Consider the following 21,315-nt stretch of genomic DNA (forward strand, 5'->3'; position numbering starts at 1 on the left):
TTCAAAGGTTCAGCACAACAAGTAATATGCACACGAGTTTACTCTAAGTATTTTTAATTGGTAAATAAAAACGCAGTCAAGAATGTCGGGGCGACGCCTAGTGGAAAAAGTCCTCAATTTGTCAAGCAACCCTGTAAACAAGGAGACCGATTAACAGATGGCTTTCCTGTTGGGATTTGCAAATGCTAGCTTTTGAGAAAATGTAATTTGTGTGAAAGAACATAAACACACACCCAATCTCGCACTCAGTAGCTAAACGTCTATACCTGGGCCTTGTTTCAGCATCGTGGCGCTGCTATCGTACCTCTCTCTGTTCGGCCCTTAGTCGTGCACATGAGACATTTTTGCCGCCGTACTTGGCGGAGTTGGCGTTTCGTCGGTCTGCTTCGCCACAGTGTTGCCAGTAGATTTAAATTTGCATTTTTTTGGGAGCTATAACGTCCATGTGAAAATTTTTGTGGCATTTTACTCCTAGGGACGTACAACATACAGGGCACACAAAACATGAGGTTCCACCTCGACCGCTTTATAGTACTTAAGTCCGGCCGCGTTAGGCCAATGTTAATCCCCGACCTTAGCCCGGTCACTTTTACGTAGGTCGGGCCGACAACTTTTAGTCTGACACTGTACATTGGGCCGACTTTGTGCCGACTTTATTTTTTCTCTTGGGTACTTGGCTCTAAATGTTAATTTAATGGTGTCCACATCCCCTCTGTGTTGCCCTGTCCTGTGTGATGCCGCCAGCCAGTGGACAGTGCTTACTACTACCTTCAACGCTCCTTAACTTCCCGTGAGGATCACCCAAACTCTAGGTGTCGCCTAAGGGTCGTCTCTCAAAGCAGCTAATAGCGAAGACCTTGGCAATGTCACAACATTGCATGGAGGAGCTTGAATCCTTGCTCATGTGAAACTCCATGATGTGGAATGTAAATTGCAGCTGTCCATCCGTCTTGAAGGACTGAGCCGTTAGTATGTACATAACTTCGGAGGCCACGAAGTGTATGGATTTTGTGCAGTGTACGTAAACGGACCACAGTGGTTTGTGCGTTACTCTTCAGGAACACCAGGGGGAGAATATGAAAATGTCAGCCAGGCTAATGCTGGCTTGTTATTCCAAAAAGAAAGATAATAATAAGTAAAACTAGAAAAAGAAAGAAAGAAAGGAAAACAGTTAGTACGGTACAGGCTAGACACTGGAAGAGGGCCCAGTCAGAGGGTAGACAGAAGGCTGGAGTGTTTCAAAAAGTGTAGCAGGACTGTGGTGACGGCTCACTGGGTAGGCCGAAGGAAAAGACCAAGGAGGGTGGCCTTGGACGGCATAGCCAAGCTGCATTAGACGCCGATGGAGGGCTTGCCATTCAGGAATGTGCAGCTGGCAGTGCAGAAGACAATGAAGAATGTCCTTCACGTCGTCACCACTAGAACACAAGGAATATCACGAACATATATGCTTGCGCACAAAAGGCTGAAAAATTGTACACATGGGCGCCGCATACAAGACATGTGTGGAGGTCGATCGGGTGTATTCTTGTAAACGAGGAACAAAGCTGGACCTAATGCTGAGGATGTGCAAGATTGTGCGAGGTTCCAGAGGTTGTGAGAAGATGTCGGGTATGGTAGCGTGTGCAAACGTGTAGGGTTGTTTTGTCATGTAAGACGTATGCTGATGATTTCCGCACTTTTGCTTGATCTGGAAATCTCTCCGTGGTCATCGGTACTCCTAAGCAGAAACGGAGCCTACAGCTTGAATGCTCAATAGTTTCTGTTCGCCAGAACTGCTTAGGTCAAATGGAAAAAAAATGCTCTTTGAAAAACTATATTTTTTCACAGAATCAGGGATGTTAGCACCTCTCCAAGAACACACTGTCATCGCAGGGATATCCCAAGAACATCATGCACAGACACGGATGACATCCCGAGGAGAGTCAAATCTGATCCTCAAATTCTCCTGATTGTGTCAATGGGGCACTATTTATGGCGTACTAAGTATGTCCTCAGACATTCCTTGAGGACAATTTCAGGACAGAGCGATGACACTTCAGGGACGAATCCTAGTTTCACTTTATTGCACCTTATTTTTTCTTCCGCGTGACTTTACTGATCCATACATCTTGGTAAACTGCCACAATAAAGTCTTGCTGCTCGTTTCTAGTGCAATCCACAACAGACAATGATCAGGATGGTTTAAAAAGAAAGCAGAAAAGTATAAAAGACAAAGAAACAATCCTGCCAGGGGCACCATGCCCGAGAAACCCACCCCAAAATACCTTCCGAAGCGAAAACAGATAATATTTACTGCTTATAACATGACCCTCCGTAGATTCGACAGTCCTGCTGGATACTATACAAAACGAAGGGGGAGCAGTCCACGCTTGTTTCGATTACGCAAAGAGTAAATATCCAAAGCGAGAAAATTATTTAAGTATTAGCTCTACATCACTGCAAAATCTATGTTTCTTACTTATTTTGGTTTGAGACACCCAGGTATGTACTTTGAAAGTCAAAAGCAGTGCTACAAAAGAACGCTTTCTGCCATTTCCACGAGAAATACTCCATGTATGATAGACACTCATTCTTTTGCAAGGCAGATAATTTTACGCTGAATCAGGCCCTAGGATCGCCCCAAAACAAAACAAATGTCTTCAGGGAGTCTAAGCAGATGAACAAAAAAAGTAATATTTCTCGTCCCGCTAGCTACCCACAGGGACGGGCACAGGACGTATCTGAATTACTCTCCATGGATAGTCCGCGGCTGTCATTCTCAGGACGTTCTGGGGATACACATCGAAGGACATGATGACACTCCTGTGAGGACATCCCGAGGAGCGTGTGTGCTCTTGGGGCTGACGTAGGTCAGCACAGTACATCCCTGGAGGATCCTTGAGGTTACTGTAGCACGTTAACCTGAATGTTGGTGCCGGTACAGCTGGAGATCACGACTAGTGTTAGGGAAGAGAAGCGCTAGGAAAAAAATCAAATATTTGATGTAATCTTTCTTTCTCTGACCACGCCCACAAGTGACAACGGTATTCTAATAGTGGCTAACAGTCACTATTCTGATAGTCACAAACAACACGTAGTGGTGAATGACGAGGAGAGTGGTGTATGAAAGTGGTGGGAGTAGGAAACATGCTGCATGAAGCAACGCGAAAGGACTTGAGAACATGAGAACTTGACTGACAAGCCATGAGAACTTGTTGGTCGAGACCCTAATATTCCAACTACATACTCACTTGATTCTGCAGGGTACCCGGCCATAAAAGTACCCCAAAAGTTCAAATAATTCCTGAACGCCTTCTGGCTCTGGGAAAGGTTGCACTGCTCCTTCCAGGTTTGAAAAACCTGTTGTAAGCATACAATATAGCCAAAGCAAAATAGCCAGCAAGTCCTCATGTCTAAGGGTATAATCTTTGCTCACCCGTGCAAGCTTTCAAAAATGATTCTGACGGTAAACCTTCCACCAAATGCTCAATTCTCTGCTGCAAACTATCGCAAAACGTTTGTTGTTTGCACAAACAATGTGTTTTACTTTTGCCCCTTCAGCTGTTGCAAGCAGTATATAGGCAAAACTTCCCAGAGTATGAGCAACCCTCCCTGGAAATCCCGCTCCAATTTACATGTCATGATTTTTAGACGAAATTTTAGCCCTTATGATGTCGTCTGATGGACAGTGTAGCACCCAAAAAAAATCGTTTCATTTCCAATCAGGAGAGCATTTGAAGCAGTTGGGTTCACTTTGAGAGGTCGTACAACCTTGCAAAAATCCTGCTTTACCTTGGTGTCTCAAGTGTGTTTGAAAGCAACTATGAGGTGATAAATATATATACGTACACACTGTCCTTTTTTTACTAATGTAAAAGCTTTCATGTGGCAGACTCAGTTTCACAAGGTATCTGAAACACACCCACAAAAGTTTACAGAAGACGCTCTGGTGCAATTCTTCCCAATAAACCATAAAAAACCCATGGACGTCCTCATCTAGTCCAGACGTCCTGGTCCAATTTAAACATCATTAGGACATCCATAGGTAGTGTCGCAAAGGCTGTCATTTGCATGACATCCTGAGGATTGTATTTTGACATTGTACTCTGGACGTAATGTGGGGCGAGTGTCACTTCAGTGGAATTACACATGCATGATACCAGGCACGTGCCCGATACAATATTTTTCAGTTTAAATTGACAAAAAATATTGTGTACAGTTTCCTATTTTTGCTTCTTGGGCCGCGATGGCTGCATTGGCTGCATGCCAACACGAACTCCCGCGTCCTTGCCTGTTCACCATGCCACCAGCCAGCGCTGTCAGTCGCGCATGCGCAGTTTTGTTGTGTTCGCTTGGCGCTGGTTCGCTTTGCTTTGGGCGTAACAGACGTTTCTCATCGCGGCGAGTGGTACGGATGATCTCGAGCGTATTATTGTTCCGCTAAGTCTGCAGCTATTAGAGGGTTTGTACTGTCGTTCCCTGCGTATGCTGTCGTTCGAGCAACCCGCCTGAGAAAGAGCACGTAAGGGGAAATGTTTCTGCCACCCCACAACAGACCACTCAGGCTCGTTTGAAATGTCAAGTGAGGACGCGGCCCTGTATCTGAAGCCAAAATCGCTCTTCGCCATCAGGATTTTCGCCGTGTAAGGTGTGTAATCAATATAACTGTGAAATAATATGTTCGACTGTGCATTCCATTGCCATTGTAGATTTCACTCCATTTGCAGGCAATCTGACCAACGACAGGGAGACGGAACGCAAGATGAAACTGTGAGTGACTTTGTGCGGACAGTGTGTATATGTCTTGACACCTACTGCACGTGGCTATGCTGTCATCGTGTTTTCTGAAAAGATATTTCTTGCAGATTGGGCGTGTATGGCGCAACGTGCACCAGGAAGAAAGACGCAAGCATTGTGTTCAATGTGGCGGAGACTCATCCATTACAAGATTTGCAAATGCTTTGAGAAAGACAAGTTGGACCGGAAGTGAGAATCTATGTGCTTTTTTTCATTGTTGTTCATTGTCCGATCATTGCGAATTTTGTGCCTGCGTGAGACGAATGCTGTTGATGATGAATGGGGATGCTTTCATAGGCACGTACTCGTGAGTGGTGATAAAGTGATTTCTTGCTGCTATATCTACTGTTTCGCGTGGGTTTTTGCGGGTTCTCATCTCCCCCAGACATGAGCGGCTTACATCGCGGAACATTTCAGAAAGCATGTAGACAGCGACGGGGAGGGTCGGTGAATAGCTTGCCGTTGCTGGCCACACAGCAGCATTTTCAAGATTGCCATAATCAGCATCAATGCAACTATTGTGCCACATCAGCATTAAGGCAGCCCTCGTGTTAGCATCAGCATCAGGGAGCTCTAGTGTTAACATGAGCCTGAACAGCTCTGTTAATATTAGTATCAGAGCAGCGCCACGTGTTAACATGAGCATCAAGACAGTGCCCCCAATCACATCAGACCTGATATCACTCGTCAATAGCGAACGCGCCCACAAACGTGTGTTACCACGGCAGTGCCTCTGCTACTTTGGTTACATGCTATGTAGCACAATGTGGCTTAACCTTGTTCTCTACACAACCTGCATATTTTTCTCTCCATCCTGCTAAAAATGCTTATAAACCCAGCTGTATAAGCTCCTCGCTGCTGTGGTACTATTGTAGTTTCTTATCGTACTTTTGATTCATTCTAATCGAGACTATTTTTATGAAAAGCTGTCTTACTGTACTCAGTCAGTGCACCAAGAAACGTTGAAGCTGAACCACATATTTGCATCATGATATTGCTCAAAGTATATGCACCTAGCATAACATAAAAAACGTCCCAACAAGGTACCAGATCATGTCTCTGAAAGACATCCCAGTGACATGATATGGATGCTTTTTTTAACATCCATGGGATGTCCACTTTGACATCATCAGGAGGATTGTGGACGTCCACAGGTAGTCCACATATCCTGGTAAGGATGTCTTGCAGTCATCCCAGGGACATTTATGGTTTACTGGGTTCCTTCCAAGACTGACACGCTACGGGGAATCGCACCTACGAACTTAACGACATATGCCTTGGTAACCCTGTTTGTAAGTCCACACGATACCATTAGGTGCCAGCGTGTCACTCTGAGGAAACAATTCAGCGGAGCCTGTTCTGCAAAAGTTTGTTCAGCACTGCACCTGCCGGAAATGCAGCCTGCTATACGTAAAAGTTCATGTAGCTAATAAACAGAGGTTTCACTGTATCTTTCTATTACTTACGTTGACCGTATTTCACTTGAAATTTTCTCATTCCCGGCAAGCAGCTATCATGTAATGCAACACATTTCACATTTTCGTCAGAGAACTGAGTATAAGGAACAGTGCGGTCGCAGTGCGGAAACATTTATCAACGTCTATAGTGACGTGTTAAGCATCCACTCTGTAGTTGATTGATTCACCTGGAACTGAGGTTTCATTCTTCGCCTCCCACCAGGGAAATCGATTTTCCAACATGTGGCCCGCACATGTGTCGTAATGCCAAGGCTAGAGACTTGTGTTGACCTTTTGCGAAAAGTCTTGGAAAAATGCGATGTTTTTCTCTATTTTCTTAATAGTACTATTGTATTGGTGAGCTTTCCCTCAAGCATCAAGGGACTATGTGTAACAGACAGCACAGAGAGAGAGAGAGAAATACATGATGACGATGATATGGGGATGGCTTCCGCTGGGGGTGACAGTACAGAGAACACTGTATTGTGCACGTATAAAGCCGTATTTGTGTCACACTTGAGGCGTATCATTCGAGACGTGCTGGTGAACCATGACTCCGCTAGCCACTTTCTTGATCGCCTGCTTGTTGTTATGCGCCGTTCATGGCAAACGAGGCAAGAAGAAGGAGCCAAGATGTAAGAAAGGCAGTGTAGCTCAGGTGAGTCACTTTAAGGCATACTGAAGTAGCTTAAAACACGATGAGGAACTTCCACCAAGTCGATAGCCTGCGCAGAGACCCGCAATATTTACGTCGTGTAATGCGATCCACTAGTCAAGAGACACGCAGAGCACAATATCGTGTGGAATGACGTCACTTTATTAATACTAGGGGCGGTTTCTTCTCTACAAACCACTTTGTCGCATGCAATTCTCTTCGCCAGCCATCATGAATGATATCGTTTTCTCTTTTCATTTGTGGAGAATGGAAGACGTCCGCCCTTTCGTGGCACTTTGCCTTTATGTTGACTGTCAGAAAGGCCTGCCGCTCCATCTCTGCACAAATCAGGCGTGGTATCATCCTGTGTAATGGTTGACATTGAATGTGCTAAAGCGAAGGAGGTCTGCTTTAAAGTGTCACATGTGGAGTTACTTTATGGAGAACGAAAGTGGTCGAGATGAGACAGCCTTTCTGGTTGCGCTGGGGGCAAGGCGTGGGAGCTGAAGCGGTATTTATGTTAGCGATTGTGACAGTGATGTGCCGAGGGTTAGAGAGGGTCCGCAGTTTTCTTTACTCCTTCTTTCCCTACAGGTCCTCGCAGCATTGCAGGAGGAGACGTATTACCTCACGCGTACAACGAATAATCTGCGAGAGCCCTGTTTCTTCCTGTCTGCTCAGGGGTTAAACGAAGGGTGCGTGCCCGGGACGCCAGTAACGTACGGATACAGGAAAGGCAAAAAATGGCGATGGCAAGTATTTGTGCGACACATGTCACGTTCTCTTTTTGCCTTGTCTTGGACACACCTAGCCTATTGATATAGAGGCAACGGCAACTGGCAAGCACTCGTAGATATCGCATTACAATGAAGAGACGCACGCCTGAGCATAGTACAAAAACATGGTCGATTCATTGCTGGATCTGACGGAAACGCGTAGCATTAAAACTTGAAGACCCCTTTGGAATTCCCCTTCACAACGCTACACATCCCTGTCAACGACCCTTCACAAACGTTACACAACGTTTCACAAGACCCTAGAAAACGCTAAGTCAAGACTGCATCTGCAGCCAAACGCGCTTTCCGGGCATCCTCCGACCCAGCTTTGCTTCGCTGTCTCCCAGTCTCTGTCTTCTTTCGCGGGTGCTCGTACGCACAGCTTTGATAATCCATGGTGCTACCACTCTGACACGTCTGAACAAGGGTACGAAGCTGCCATAAAAACTCGGTAGGATCTCCCCCGCGGGTGACCTTGTGGGAGTCCAGGATTGGTTGACGACGCGGAACGTCATTCGGGGATGAGTCTGCCCCGTTGGCTGTAGCCGAGTGACATTTGCTACCGCATTAGACGAAGGGGAGAGTTGCACTGATTTCGCGCTTTGATCTACTTTTTAAATAGTTAAAGCGCCTGAGCTACACAAGGTCTTCCCCATATTTAGGTAGAGTGAAATCCCTGCTCTCACTCTGTGCTGTTTATTAGACAAAGTACGACCATCAGTTTAGTGGCTCTTTACGATATACGAGCCTATCGCATCTTGCTCTGCCTCGTGCACAGCAGGCATTCGAACTCCGCGAGTATGGAGCTCCCGTGTGGAGAAACCTGGCAGGGTGAACTAAAAGGCTCGTGATGTGGTCGCTGTGATGAGGCCGCTACTGGTCAACAACCGTGCCTGGTATGGTGCAGTGAGAGTTAGGTCGGCTGCGCTGTCTGGGGCTTTCCCTGAGTTTTCCTCCGACACTGTCAGACATATGCCAGCACAGCTCATTTAGAAGGCGGCCCTGGATGCACATTCGCTCAGAGCGTTAGTCGTGACGTTGCGCACCCATATCAGCCCGACAACGCCGAGCTTTTCGGCAGTACCGCCACCACAACCAGGGTGCAGGGGTTCTCGGAAAGGAAACATATAGTTGAAGACAGACGCAGGGAAAACACAAAAACCTTACCACCTTATAGAGTTTCTTCTTTTCGGCATATCCCGAAAAAAGTAAAAAAAATGTTTCATGAAAAATAAAAAAAATTCGTGGGAGCACCGAGAGGAGGGTGTCGCGAAGTCAAGGCACGACAACAAAAGAGACAAAGGCAACAACCACTTTACTGTGTGAGTGCCGGATCTCAACTAACGAAAAATCGCACGAACAGTCAGCACGAGCAGGGCAGAGACTGGGCCCGTCGTTGTCAGCAGTTGCCGCTACAAGGGCCCCCTGCCTAGACCGGAGGTTGATGAAGGCAAGGCCGGAAGATGTGGCGGAAGTCGGGAAGGCCGCGCACGGCTGGGTCGTCACCGCAGATTCCCGGATGGGTACGAAGCGGGAAAGGTGTGAATTTGCGGGGAGTCTGGAGCCCAATGGAGCTGGAGCTGGGAGGGCAGCTTGCGGGGGTAAAGGGCGAGGGGACAGGAGCCGAGGGGTCGGTGCTGGAGAAGTGTCCAGGAATGCCGGCTTGACGCGGTCTATGGATACGACCTCGAGACGACCCGGAAATTTGAGGGTAAGGGTCTTGTCTTGCCTCGAGTGCACTAGGAAGGGGCCGTCGTAAGGAGGCTCGAGTGGACGGCGGATGGCGTCGTGGCGAAGGAAGACATGGGTGGCGGTGGAAAGGTCTGGGTGCACGAATATTGGACGAGAAGATGAATGGCGTGGGACTGGCGAGCGAAACTCAGCCACATGTTCTTCGAGGCGTGTGGCGAAGTGGAGAGGGTCGGGTGCGGGCTGGGCTATAGTCGCTGCGTCGAAGAACTGCCCAGGGAGACGCAAGGCAGACCCGAAGACCAGGGTGGATGGTGCAACGCCACAGTCCACCTTGGAGGTTTCACGAATGCCAAGGAGCGTTAAAGGCAAGCGCTCTTCAGCGGCACGTAAAGCGGTCTTGAGCGTGCGATGGAACCGCTCGACCAGCCCGTTGGCGCTTGGGTGGTAGGCCGTGGTGAAGTGATGGAGAACGCCAAGGAATCTGCAGACGTCAGCGAAGAGGCGGGACGTGAATTGGCGTCCGCGATCGGTCGTGATAACGCCGGGAGCTCCAAAACGCGCCTCCCGGGAGGACAGAAACGCGAGAGCGGTTGTCTCAGCCGTGATATCCTTGATAGGTACCGCTTCAGGCTACCGGGTGTACCTGTCAATGCAGGTGAAGAGGTAGGCGTAGCCGGCAGATGGAGGAAGAGGACCCACCAGATCTAAGTGTACATGGCGGAAGCGGGCATCAGGGGTGGGAAAGGGCATCGACGGGGATGTCGTATGGCGCTGGATCTTGGAACACTGACAGGCCAAACAATTTCGAGCCCACTGGCGGATGTCCCGATTCATGGACGGCCAGACGAAGCGGGTGCGAATGAGTCTCTGCGTCGACTTGATGCCGGGGTGATGCAGACAGTGGTAGTGATGCGAAGTGCTTGAGGAAGTCCGCACCGATGATGGCATCAGAGACGTCGGCTATGATGAAGACCCATTGAAAGTTCCGACGCAGGCCCAAGTTCAGGGTGAGGGATCGCTCACCGAAACATTTAATTGGTGAAGAATTTACAGCTTGCAATGAATGCTGAGAAGTGTGATGACGGTCCGAAGGATGGGGTGGAATGATACTGACTTCAGCGCCAGTGTCGGTGAGAAAGCGAAGATGATTGATGGTGTCGTTGGGGACGTAAAAGAGGCGGCTGTTATTAGGCCCAGCGACTTCGGCCGCGTTCAGTTGCCGGGACTGTGGTTTCCCGGCCACGTACATGGTGCATGGACAGTTACGGGCCCGGGGACCGAACTTGGCATGGTACCAACAGTAAGGTGAAGACTGAGCTGGAGATGGAGAGCGGTATTGCCGGGGCGAGCGAGTGTGCCGGCGACGGTTATACCGGTAGTGCGGTGAAGGCGATGGATGTTGTCGCGCGGTTGTAGAGGCTGTAGCAGCCGCCTATCAGCATCGCCCATCGCCCATCGACAACGAGCGCAATAAATGGGACGCGAGCTCACGGGGCCGCTTCTGCGTGCCAGTGCGCTTTCGCATTCTTTCTGGCAACGACAGTCAGTCTAGTTGTCCTTGCTTGTCTCCCGAGGTACACGCCACAACTGGTGACCCGACAATGAACGTTTCTCCAGACGCTCCTTTGGAGCCGCCTCCTTCTGCACCGCCTGCTTTGACAGGGGCCACAGTAGGCGCCGTTGGCACAGAAGTCCACCTGCCGCCGTTCTGGACGAAAAACCCGCGTGCATGGTTCTCGCAGGTCGAAGCTCGCTTCGCCCTTCGCCGAATCACATCACCCCTTACGATGTATCTGAACGTCGTTTCGGCCTTACCTCCCGACGTTGCCGACCAGGTAGACGACCTTCTGGCCTCCCCACCTGCCGAAAATCCGTACCAACAGCTCAAGGAAGCGATTCTTTCGTGTGCTGAGTGCACAGAGCAGTCACGGATCCGTCAGCTCCTCTCTGGCGAGGAACTGGGCGATCGCAAGCCATCGCAGCTTCTCCATCGTATGCAACAACTGCTCGGAGGCGCCACGGACGATCAGCACCCCATATTACGTGAGCTATTCCTCCAGAGGCTTCCGCAGCAAGTACGAATGGTCTTGGCCGGCTCCGAAGATCTCTCCCTCAAGGCCTTCGCCCAACTCGCGGATAGGATCATTGAGTACTCTTCGCCTTCCATCGCCGCTGTTTCCCACCGCACGCCGCACGCCCCTCCTCCCACTGACAGCTCTACCCGCGCCCTTCAGGAGCAGATTGCGCGGTTGTCTGAAGCTGTGGAAAGTCTCCGCTCTGATCTCACTCACCGCCCTCGGACTTTACGTTCACCGTCCCGCGGCCGCCGCCGTTCTCCTTCCGCCCAGTCTGATGCACAGAGCCAGCCCAACGGCCTCTGCTGGTATCACAGGAAATACGGCGACAAGGCACTGAAGTGCACACGACCTTGTTCCTGGACGGGAAACGCGGAGGCCGGTCGATAGAGGCGGCCTTCGACCACGGCCCCCCAGGAAGCCGCCTGTTCTACGTCATTGACCGACTCGCAGGCCACCGTTTTTTGGTAGACACCGGCGCTGAGGTGGGCATCGTGCCCCCCACGCGGGCTGATCGCGCCCGCGGGCCCTCCTCCTCGACTCTTCAGGCCGTCAACACGTCGCCCATCGCAACCTTTGGCCTGCGATCCCTCACCATTGACATCGGGCTCAGGCGCCTTTTTCGTTGGCTGTTTGTCACAGCCGACGTGCCTACTGCCATTCTGGGAGCCGACTTCCTTCACCACTTCGGTCTCGACATAAGTATCGCCCGCAAGAAGCTTGCTGACTCCACAACCGGCCTCACAATCTCTGGCGTCCCGTCTTCCCAGCATAGTTCGGGCATCAGGACAGTTTTGCCCTCGTCCCCGTATTCCACCATTCTGCTCGACTTCCCTTCCGTCGCGAAGCCCTGCAACTTGGCTGTCACCCCGAAGCATGCTGTCACCCACACCATTGTGACGACGGGTCCCCCTGTCACGGCTCGGCCACGCCGACTCGCCGGCGACCGCCTCAAGATCGCCCGCCAAGAGTTCGACCATATGTTGCAGCTAGGTTTGATTCGACCATCGTCCAGTCCGTGGTCTTCACCGCTCCATATGGTTCCGAAGTCTTCAGGGGATTGGCGCCCCTGCGGCGATTATAGAGCTTTGAACGCCTCTACTGTCCCAGACCAGTATCCCCTTCCACACCTTCACGACTTCGCCCTAGGCCTCGCTGGCGCGACCACCTTCAGCACGATCGACCTCGTAAAGGCCTACCATCAAATCCCTGTGGCACCGGAAGACATCCCAAAAACGGCAATCATAACACCATTTGGCCTTTTCGAGTTCATCCGCATGCCCTTCGGTCTGCGTAACGCGGCGCAGACCTTCCAGAGGTTTATCAACGAGGTTCTGCGCGGGCTCCCTTTCGCCTTCGCATATCTCGATGATATACTGGTCGCCAGCAAGACTCCCGGTGAACATGAAGAACATCTACGCCAGCTGTTCCGCAGGTTGGACGAGCACGGCCTTGTCCTTAACCCCGCAAAATGCGTTTTCGGCCAGTCGTCCGTGCGGTTCCTGGGACACGAGGTAACCCCGGAGGGTATTCGGCCTCTCCCATCCAAAGTGCACGCGATCCAGCAGTTCCCCGCCCCCACTTCCTTTCGGAAACTGCGCGAATTCCTGGGACTCATCAACTTTCATCGCCGCTTCATCCCGCACTGTGCCGACATTCTTCGTCCTCTCACTGATACGCTGCGCAATTCTGGGAGTGCGGCAAAGCCTTTCCACCTCTCTCCCGAGGCTCTGGACGCATTCGTACGGGCCAAGACCGCCTTGGCCGATGCCGCCCTACTGGTACACCCTGATCCTTCGGCTGACCTCCGCCTCATGGTCGACGCATCAACCCATGCCGTCGGAGCCGTGCTCCAACAATATTCCCCATCCGGTTGGTGCCCACTGGCCTTCTTTTCCCAGAGACTCAAGCCCTCTGAAGAAAAGTACAGCACGTTCAGTCGAGAGCTCCTGGCCATCTATTACGCGCTTAAACACTTTCACCATTTCCTCGACGGGCAGACCTTCCACGTGCTCACAGACCACAAGCCTCTGACCTTTGCGTTCAAGTCTAATCGTGCTGCGTACTCCTCTGCCGACCTTCGTCACCTGTGCTACATCTCTGAGTACACCACGGACATTCGCTTTGTGCACGGTGCTGAAAACCAGGCAGCGGATGCCCTTTCCCGCATCGAGGCCGTCCGTGTCTCCGGCGTCACTCTCGACGACATCGCGGAAGCACAGGCAAATGATCGAGATCTCCGTGATTATACGCCCGCTAGCCCCTGCAAGATGTCCCTCCAACTCAAGTACATTCCTCTCCCCATGGCTCCTTGCGACATCGCCTGCGACGTTTCCGGTGATTCGCCGCGCCCGTATCTCCCTCCTTCGCTCCGTTTCCCAGCCTTCCAGAGCTTCCACAGCATTGCTCATCCCGGATGCCGGGATGAGCATGATGCCGATGATGATGAGCATGAGCAGAGCCGGGATGAGCATGAGCGGGATGGCATGGCCTGCCAGAGGGCCAAAATAACCCGTCACACCAAGTCGCCCGTCGGCCAATTTCCCCTGCCCGACGGCCGCTTCCGTCATCTCCATGTCGACATCGTCGGCCCCCTACCACCCTCCCGCGACTATCGGTACCTTCTTACCATGGTCGACAGGTATACCCGGTGGCCCGAAGCTGTGCCCATCCCAGACATGACCGCCGACACCGTAGCTCGGGCGATCGTCTCTACCTGGATCGCCCACTACGGATGCCCCACTCGAATTACGACCGACCAGGGCAGGCAATTCCAAAGCGCCCTCTTCAAGACTCTCATGACCCTGCTGGGAGTTCACCACATCAGAACGACTGCCTATCATCCCGCCGCTAACGGTGCTGTAGAGCGCTTCCATCGCCAGCTCAAGGCATCGCTTATTGCTCGCGGGGCCCAAGTCACCTGGGTAGATCATCTGCCGATTGTGCTGTTGGGCATTCGTTCTGCCCTCAAGCAAGACCTGTCCTGCTCCGCTGCAGAGCTCGTCTTTGGAACGACACTGCACCTCGCCGGCGATTTCTGGCTCGACTCCCAAGCCGAAACTCGGCAGTCTGAATACGTCGAGTTACTTCGTCGCTTCTTCCGACGCCTTTCGCCGACCGCCACCAGGACCCCCAATTCCCCGGTCATCTTCGTCCACCCCGATCTCAACACATGCACACACGTCTTTCTTCGGCATGACGCCCCCCGCAAGCCCCTTTCACCCCATTACGACGGTCCCTTCCGTGTCCTGTCTCGCACCGACAAGACCATGACGCTGGACATTCAAGCCCGGCCTCAGGTGGTCTCCCTCGACAGGGTAAAACCGGCATACCTGGAGGTCGACACCCCTGCTGCACCTGCCACAGAGTCCTCTGTCTTCGTCCCTCACCCACCTCGCGCCAAGCCTCGCCGCACCGTTACCTGGGCTACTCCCCTCTCTGTGTCTTATTCTCCTTCAACCCGTCTTCGGGGAGGGGGAGCCCTGTAGCAGCCGCCTATCAGCATCGCCCATCGCCCATCGACAACGAGCGCAATAAATGGGACGCGAGCTCACGGGGCCGCTTCTGCGTGCCAGTGCGCTTTCGCATTCTTTCTGGCAACGACAGTCAGTCTAGTTGTCCTTGCTTGTCTCCCGAGGTACACGCCACAAGGCAACCAGAGTGGTCAATCCAGTTACAAGCTGTGTGAGCCGATCAACGCTGGATTGCAGGGTGTTGACAGTGACGGAAAGACTTGAGACAGAGCGCTGACCATCAGGATACTCGGCCAAAGGTGTGATGGTCGGAACGGGCGGCACCGTGCCAGCGACAAGACAAATGTCACAGTTCCATGTGAAGTCAGCCCTGGCGGCACGTTATCCCTGAGCAAGATACCGCTACCCCAGCACGTAGAACGCTCAGAGATAGCACACCACCTCCACCATCACCATCACCTATGTCGGTTGTCACGTGAGATATTTCCGGTCGAGGCCGCATCACACAGCGCACGTCACCTCCAAATGAGGAATCCCCTGCGCGCGCGTGGTCACCTCGCGGTTGCGCTTAGTTTCTGCTGCCGATGTTAATTTTACATATGGTTTGGCAATTAAATTTCGCAGAAACGCGTCAGCGTCTCGTGCCGAGCAGGCAGCACCAGATAATCATTGACCTCATTTCTGGTCTGCCTCTTTCTTATCAACTCCAGTAACGATATTTCTGCATGGTATTTTGCTCATATCGACGGACAGATTGGAATTGAAAATCCTTTCTTATTTACAGGTTTAACAGAACAGTAGTGGTCGCAGAGCAGAAAGACGAGAAAGACCTGAAAGAGCGGAGATTTCCTTCTGATCTTGATGGTAAGCCTTAAAGGTGCACTGAAGTGCAATCATTTCTCCTCGCGTTGTGAAAGATGCCGTTACCTTGACAAAGACAGAAATGGAACGGGATTCACCTGTTTCATCGTTCGTAATTTATCAAAAGGCAGCCTACAATTTACGCTTTTACTTACCTTATAATGCAGAGCAAGCTCTCACTGGTCTCCTTAAACAATTTCCCCAATAATCGCAGGAGGTCGTTCGAGAAGACAAATTTCAGAACTCTCCGTACTGACCTGCGTTGTTGAATATTTCCTGCGACCCCGACTTCCGTCGAGCGTGTGGTCAGTGTCGACCGATCCCATTACAGACCAGAGCTCACTTGCCAAATCACACTGCACTGCAGCGGTGAAGTCAACAAGAAGAGGATTCGCCAGCATACACTTCCCTCATCAAGTAACGGCATGCCTCATGCACTCCGTAGAGAACGCAAGCCGAACGACAAGGCGTGCAGATCGACTCTTGGTAACCGATTAGGAGGCGGAGAGTTCTTGGATTAGGGAAATGTGAAGTACCGAACAGAGATATCGCCTAATGTTCCACCTCAAGTCTGTGTATTCGCGAGCCGCCTAACTTACAGGGCGATCCCTTCTCTGTAAGGAACACGACATTTTGTAGGACGGTTTGTAGGGACGCAGAGCAGTGCATCCGGGTCTGCGGGTCTGTCGCGAACGCTTTTCTTCTCTCTACCTTCCCACTTTCTTTTTTTCTTTCTCTCATCGTTTCTAATTTCGTATTTCTTTTAATTTCTGACCCTCCATACCCTTTCTGATTTACTCCCCTTCCTCTTTAACTAAGGAGTGAAGCTTTTTGTCTGGGCAGGCAGACCTCACTCCTATTCTTTTGAACATCGTACCACCAGCGACCGACGAATGCCGTTCGTTTTGTGTTTGTATCGAGGTAACGACATTTTTCATTCAACGGGGAGACATTGTTGCACTTCGGAGCCTCGTCAATCAGATGCAAATGTCAACTGGTAGTCAGAAAACAGAAATTTCGCTTAAAAAAGCGATTTGTGGTCCAAAGCATCGGTATTACTGTCATGCCGCTTGCCTTGAAATCTGCTCGCTGCGGTTTGGTCTGTCTGGATGCTTCTGATTAAGCTAGACTGGCATACTCGGACTTCTTGGTAACAGCTTAGGAAAATTCTGCAGCCCAGTTTACTCTCACGACCAGTTACGATCCTTCTCTTTTTCTCTATCAGCATTAAACATATCCCCCCTCACAGTAGGGCCCTGGAGGACCTCTTCAGTTCCAGGGCTTGTTTTGCTCAGGAGAAATGGGAGAGGAGGAGGAAGCAGAGCCTCTCAGCCGCGAAGAAACACAACATTGTGAAGAGCAGAAGGGGGGATATGTTTATTAAGAAAAAAGAAAGGAAAAGAAAGAGCAGAGCGCGTCAGCGTGCCAACGTTAATACAGGCCACTTTATCTTACACTCTGCTTCGTGATCAAATCACGTACTAATTTTTACGTACTAACGAGACCAAGTCGTTTTCCATGCGTGAGCCATTGATTTTTTGCTGTGCTAACGTGTAAAAGATGTTGATGTTAATGCAAGAAAAAAAATAATAGGGAGAGATTGAATTCGTCGCATGCCAAATTCCGCTACTACCATAAACAGACCCCCACAAAAGGGGAAAAAATATAAAAGACAAACTCCTGTTTTAGCAATAACTGTCGGCCTAGTGCCAAATCACAGGGTAACTAGCGATCACACAGTCCTAATAGACTGAATCCAACGCCACTTATGAATAAATGTCATAAGCACTGACAAGGCAGCGTGCCTCTTGTCAGGTGCCCAAGGACACAGTACTTTTACGAGGGAAAAGTTGAGGTTGTCCAGTGGGTCGAGAGCAGATTTCATGGTAACTTTGCAAAATAATGCTTGCATGTTTCATATTACTTCTTTTTATTATGAATAGGGCTACTGAGAAGAAAGAAATTATTAATTCAGGGCAAAGACTGTTTCGTCCTTCAATTAATAGTCGGTAAGCATGTTACGTGAGTACGATCACTCTGTGATGCATACATGCCAATTACTTCCTTAGCTTAAGTGAGAATATCTTCACCGCATACAACTTTACCGCTCCACCCAGGGGCGGAGCCAGACACTCGTTTTTTTTGTTATTTTTTTTGGGGGGGGGGTTGTCGTAGTTCGTAATGGGGGAGGGGAGAGAGGGAAACCCACTGTATAAAGTGACAATTTGGATCCGCCACTGGCGCCACCTATTTCCACGAATGGTGGCGTGATCGCGTGGATTGGGAAACAGGGGGGCGATGTGGAGGGTTGTGTGTGTGGGTGTGTGGCGGGTGGTGGAAATTTTCATATATTGTGGGGAAGACTCATCGCTGGCGGATGGCGGTAGAAGCGTTCAATTCGAATGAACTTCCCGCTCGGGGCCGGCGATGGCGATGAGTCTTCCCCACGATATGCAAATTGTCACAAAATGATGTACGCCCCCTTTCTGTTTGAATCAGAAGCGATAACCCGATCACTCGTGGCAATGGATGGCGGTTTGGCGCACTGCATGCTATGCGGTGAAGTTCTGTTTTCAGAGTGTACATAGCACGCATTAGGGTTATGTTTCAAGTTAGCGCACTCCATACTCCTGCGACGGGACATAACAACCGTTCTGGTGGGCCGGGACTTCAAATTGAGGCTGCAATTGGCCTTCACGCGTGAAATCGTGGCGAGTCACGGGCGAAGTGATGCATTCAACGGTTTCTACGGAACGTCGACAAGTTAAAGATCTGTCTTTCCACCGTTCAGGCAGACAGACGTTACGTGGAATACACGCTACCATTACCTTGCCGCTGTTGCGGCATGCAGAGCGCTCGATATTAACGTTACTCCACTCCATTGCGGTGCAACTTGTCCGCCAGAGGTTGGTCGGCTGTCGGCGAACCCAAAAGGGATTACATTTTCGGAATGTAGAGTGCATGGGACTGGTTCCTGGAACGTGCTAGAAGTGGTGCAGTTAACAGCGACTTGCGCCGACAGGTACTGGAGCGTGTGTCCTTGGGAAAGCACTGCTGGTGGATGTCGGAGGATAGCTTCCGGGAGAAGAGTAAGGGCGCAGGCGACCTGGTACATGGTGAAGGGAAAGGAACCCGACACAAGGAAGGAGGACAAACACGACGACACGTTCTGAAACCGAGTCATGTTTGTCCTCCTCCCTTGCATCGGGTTCATTTTCCTTCAGCTTCCGGGATGTCGCATGTGCGCCTTCACGTTCCTTGTGAGATTTGGGATGGTTAAAGGAAACATTATCTACCAGAGTGTAGTACTCGCTATCCAGGTTACCAAATGCAGAAGGAACGGTGGTACCTCGGTATCACGACCGACGATGGTAGAGCGTGTAGAAGCGCTGGTTAGCTTCTCAATGCTCGGCCTTGCTCGATAGAAATGAGCGCTATGCGCCGGCTACCGCGTGCCGGCAATGGCACGTAGACATCGTCTATGGCGGGCTAGAATGAAGTCCTTCTAGCCCGCCATACATCGTCCACGGGCAGCTAAAACTGAAGTATTCTAAACTGAATATATTATGCACTCTTATGGCGAATTCGGGTTGTCAATTTGTGGCTTTTTTTTTACATGTCCTGAGCAGTCATGTTCGGGTGGTCAAAGCCAAGCAATCTCGCATGTTTGCGTGGCTCTTTCCGAACGCTCTGAATTTGCCAACTAGCACTTTTTTTTTGCCTGGTCTCCAAACGACTGAGCCCAATTATATACAGTGTTGTCACATCCGCACTGCAAACGTGGTGAGTGCCCTCATCGGCCCGCACGACGAAGTTCGCGTGATTTAGCGGAAGACGGAACTCGAAGACGGGCGACCGCAATGCCCCTAGCATAATCTAAGCTACTAAAACCGCTAGATTCCTGGCTCTCATGTTCAGGTGATAACGGTCACATGATACAGCTCGGGCGGCGACCTAGCAATTTCTGAGCGCTACACTCTTAGAAATGAACTTCACCGCATAGCATGCTCCTAGCGAACCATAATCTCGAATGATATCGTTATCTGCCCTGGGGGCTTAATCGCTTTTTCGTCGTTACGGTCGTTACAAGCTAACGAGTGGCGGGAAATTCAAAAAGGCGGGCGGAAGATTTAAAAAAGTGGGCACGTGATAAAACACGTGCACGGCGCTCTTCGCGCGATACGCGGAGGCCGTGGTACACGTCACGCGCAGTGTGTCACGTGCCCACCTTTTTGAATTTCCCACCACTCGTTAGCTTGTAACGACCGTAACGACGATGAAGCGATTAAGCCCCCTGATTTGTTGAAAACGGGAGGCGTACGCCTCTTGTTTTCTACAAATCAGGGCAGATTACGATATCATTCGAGATGATGGTTGGCTAGGAGCGTGCTATGCAGTGAAGTTCATTTTTAAGAGTGTAGGCCGTGTTGCCATGAAATGACTACCCGAATTCGCCATTAGAAATGAACTTTTCCGCGTAGCACGCTCCAAGCGAACCATATCTTGAATGATATCATTATCTGCCCTGATTGTTGAAAACGTGAGGTGTACGCCTTTTTTGCGACAATTATGAACAACATAAGTGTTACAAAAGAGGTGTACGCCTCCTGTCGTCAAATAATCAGAGCAGATAACGATATTGTTCGAGATTATGGTTGGCTAAAACTGTGCTAGCGGTGAAGTTCATTGTTATGAGTGTGCGCAACATCAATGAGCATCAATTTTTTGTTACAGTGCCAGAGCAGAACTCTGCTTTTGCAAATACCGAACACACAGTTCTGTGTTATTTTGCAGATATTGAGCTGTGGGTCACGAAGCCTTCCGTTGACAATTCAACATGCTGTATATCGACGTTCGATAGAATGCGTAAAGATGGACCATACCAGACGCCACAGAACTTTGGTGACTGCTGAAGGCGCCTCAGTTGTGAAACCTCAACGCCAAGGCGTTTGAATAAATACTTGGAAAAATGCGTGTGTAGCTGTCTTTCTTAAAAGTAGAACCAACAACAAGCATCAACAACAACAGCTTTCAACTTTAACACACACAAACGCCAGAAATCAGCAAGCAACACGTGCTCAGTTACTCTTTTTGTGTCGCGACTTGATCAATGTAGCATGAGTTGCAAAACTACGATGCATATGTTGCTCTGAAATACATAATACGCTCATGCTGGGTAAGTCATCTTTTTGAAATATGCACAAGCAACGAGTAAGGGGCTTGCCTCTTCTTGAAGAAAACACACTTGCCAAACGAGCTGGCAACCGTACGTAGCTACCAGATGGAGACCCCAAACTCCCACTTTTTGAAGGGCGATGACACCAATTTTCTCTTTCATACTTCAATATCGGAATGGCAAATACTTACCGTGTCTTGTTAGCCGGCGCCCTATACCACACGGCAACACTTGAAAGAGCAAGGTTATCGGTAAAGAATGAGCACATCATACACAGGGTGTCTGATTTTATTTTTTGCGGATATTCTTATTTAAAAAAGTCACTGTGCTCTTTGGTGCACTGCTAAACAAGTACAAAACACGATAGCATT

At 50.2% G+C, this 21,315-nt stretch overlaps 1 protein-coding gene and 1 long non-coding RNA gene across 2 annotated transcripts; one reads left to right on the forward strand and one right to left on the reverse strand.

Annotated features, from left to right (window-relative positions):
* Positions 1-636: 636 nt before the first annotated feature.
* On the reverse strand, positions 637-6,399 carry LOC135366582 (uncharacterized). The gene is made up of 3 exons (XR_010414227.1): positions 6,246-6,399; positions 3,234-3,342; positions 637-1,418 (listed from the first exon to the last, which is right to left on the reverse strand). It is a non-coding gene; the product is annotated as an uncharacterized LOC135366582 (long non-coding RNA).
* A 294-nt stretch (positions 6,400-6,693) lies between these two features.
* On the forward strand, positions 6,694-20,733 carry LOC135366583 (uncharacterized). Its single transcript, XM_064599345.1, has 5 exons — positions 6,694-6,894; positions 7,486-7,643; positions 15,692-15,771; positions 17,712-17,777; positions 20,563-20,733. Exons 1-5 carry the CDS (start codon positions 6,787-6,789, stop codon positions 20,679-20,681), a joined length of 531 nt encoding a protein of 176 aa, XP_064455415.1. The 5' UTR covers positions 6,694-6,786; the 3' UTR covers positions 20,682-20,733.
* Positions 20,734-21,315: the final 582 nt, after the last annotated feature.

Source organism: Ornithodoros turicata, chromosome 8 (assembly GCF_037126465.1).
Source record: "Ornithodoros turicata isolate Travis chromosome 8, ASM3712646v1, whole genome shotgun sequence".
NCBI lineage: Eukaryota > Metazoa > Arthropoda > Arachnida > Ixodida > Argasidae > Ornithodoros > Ornithodoros turicata.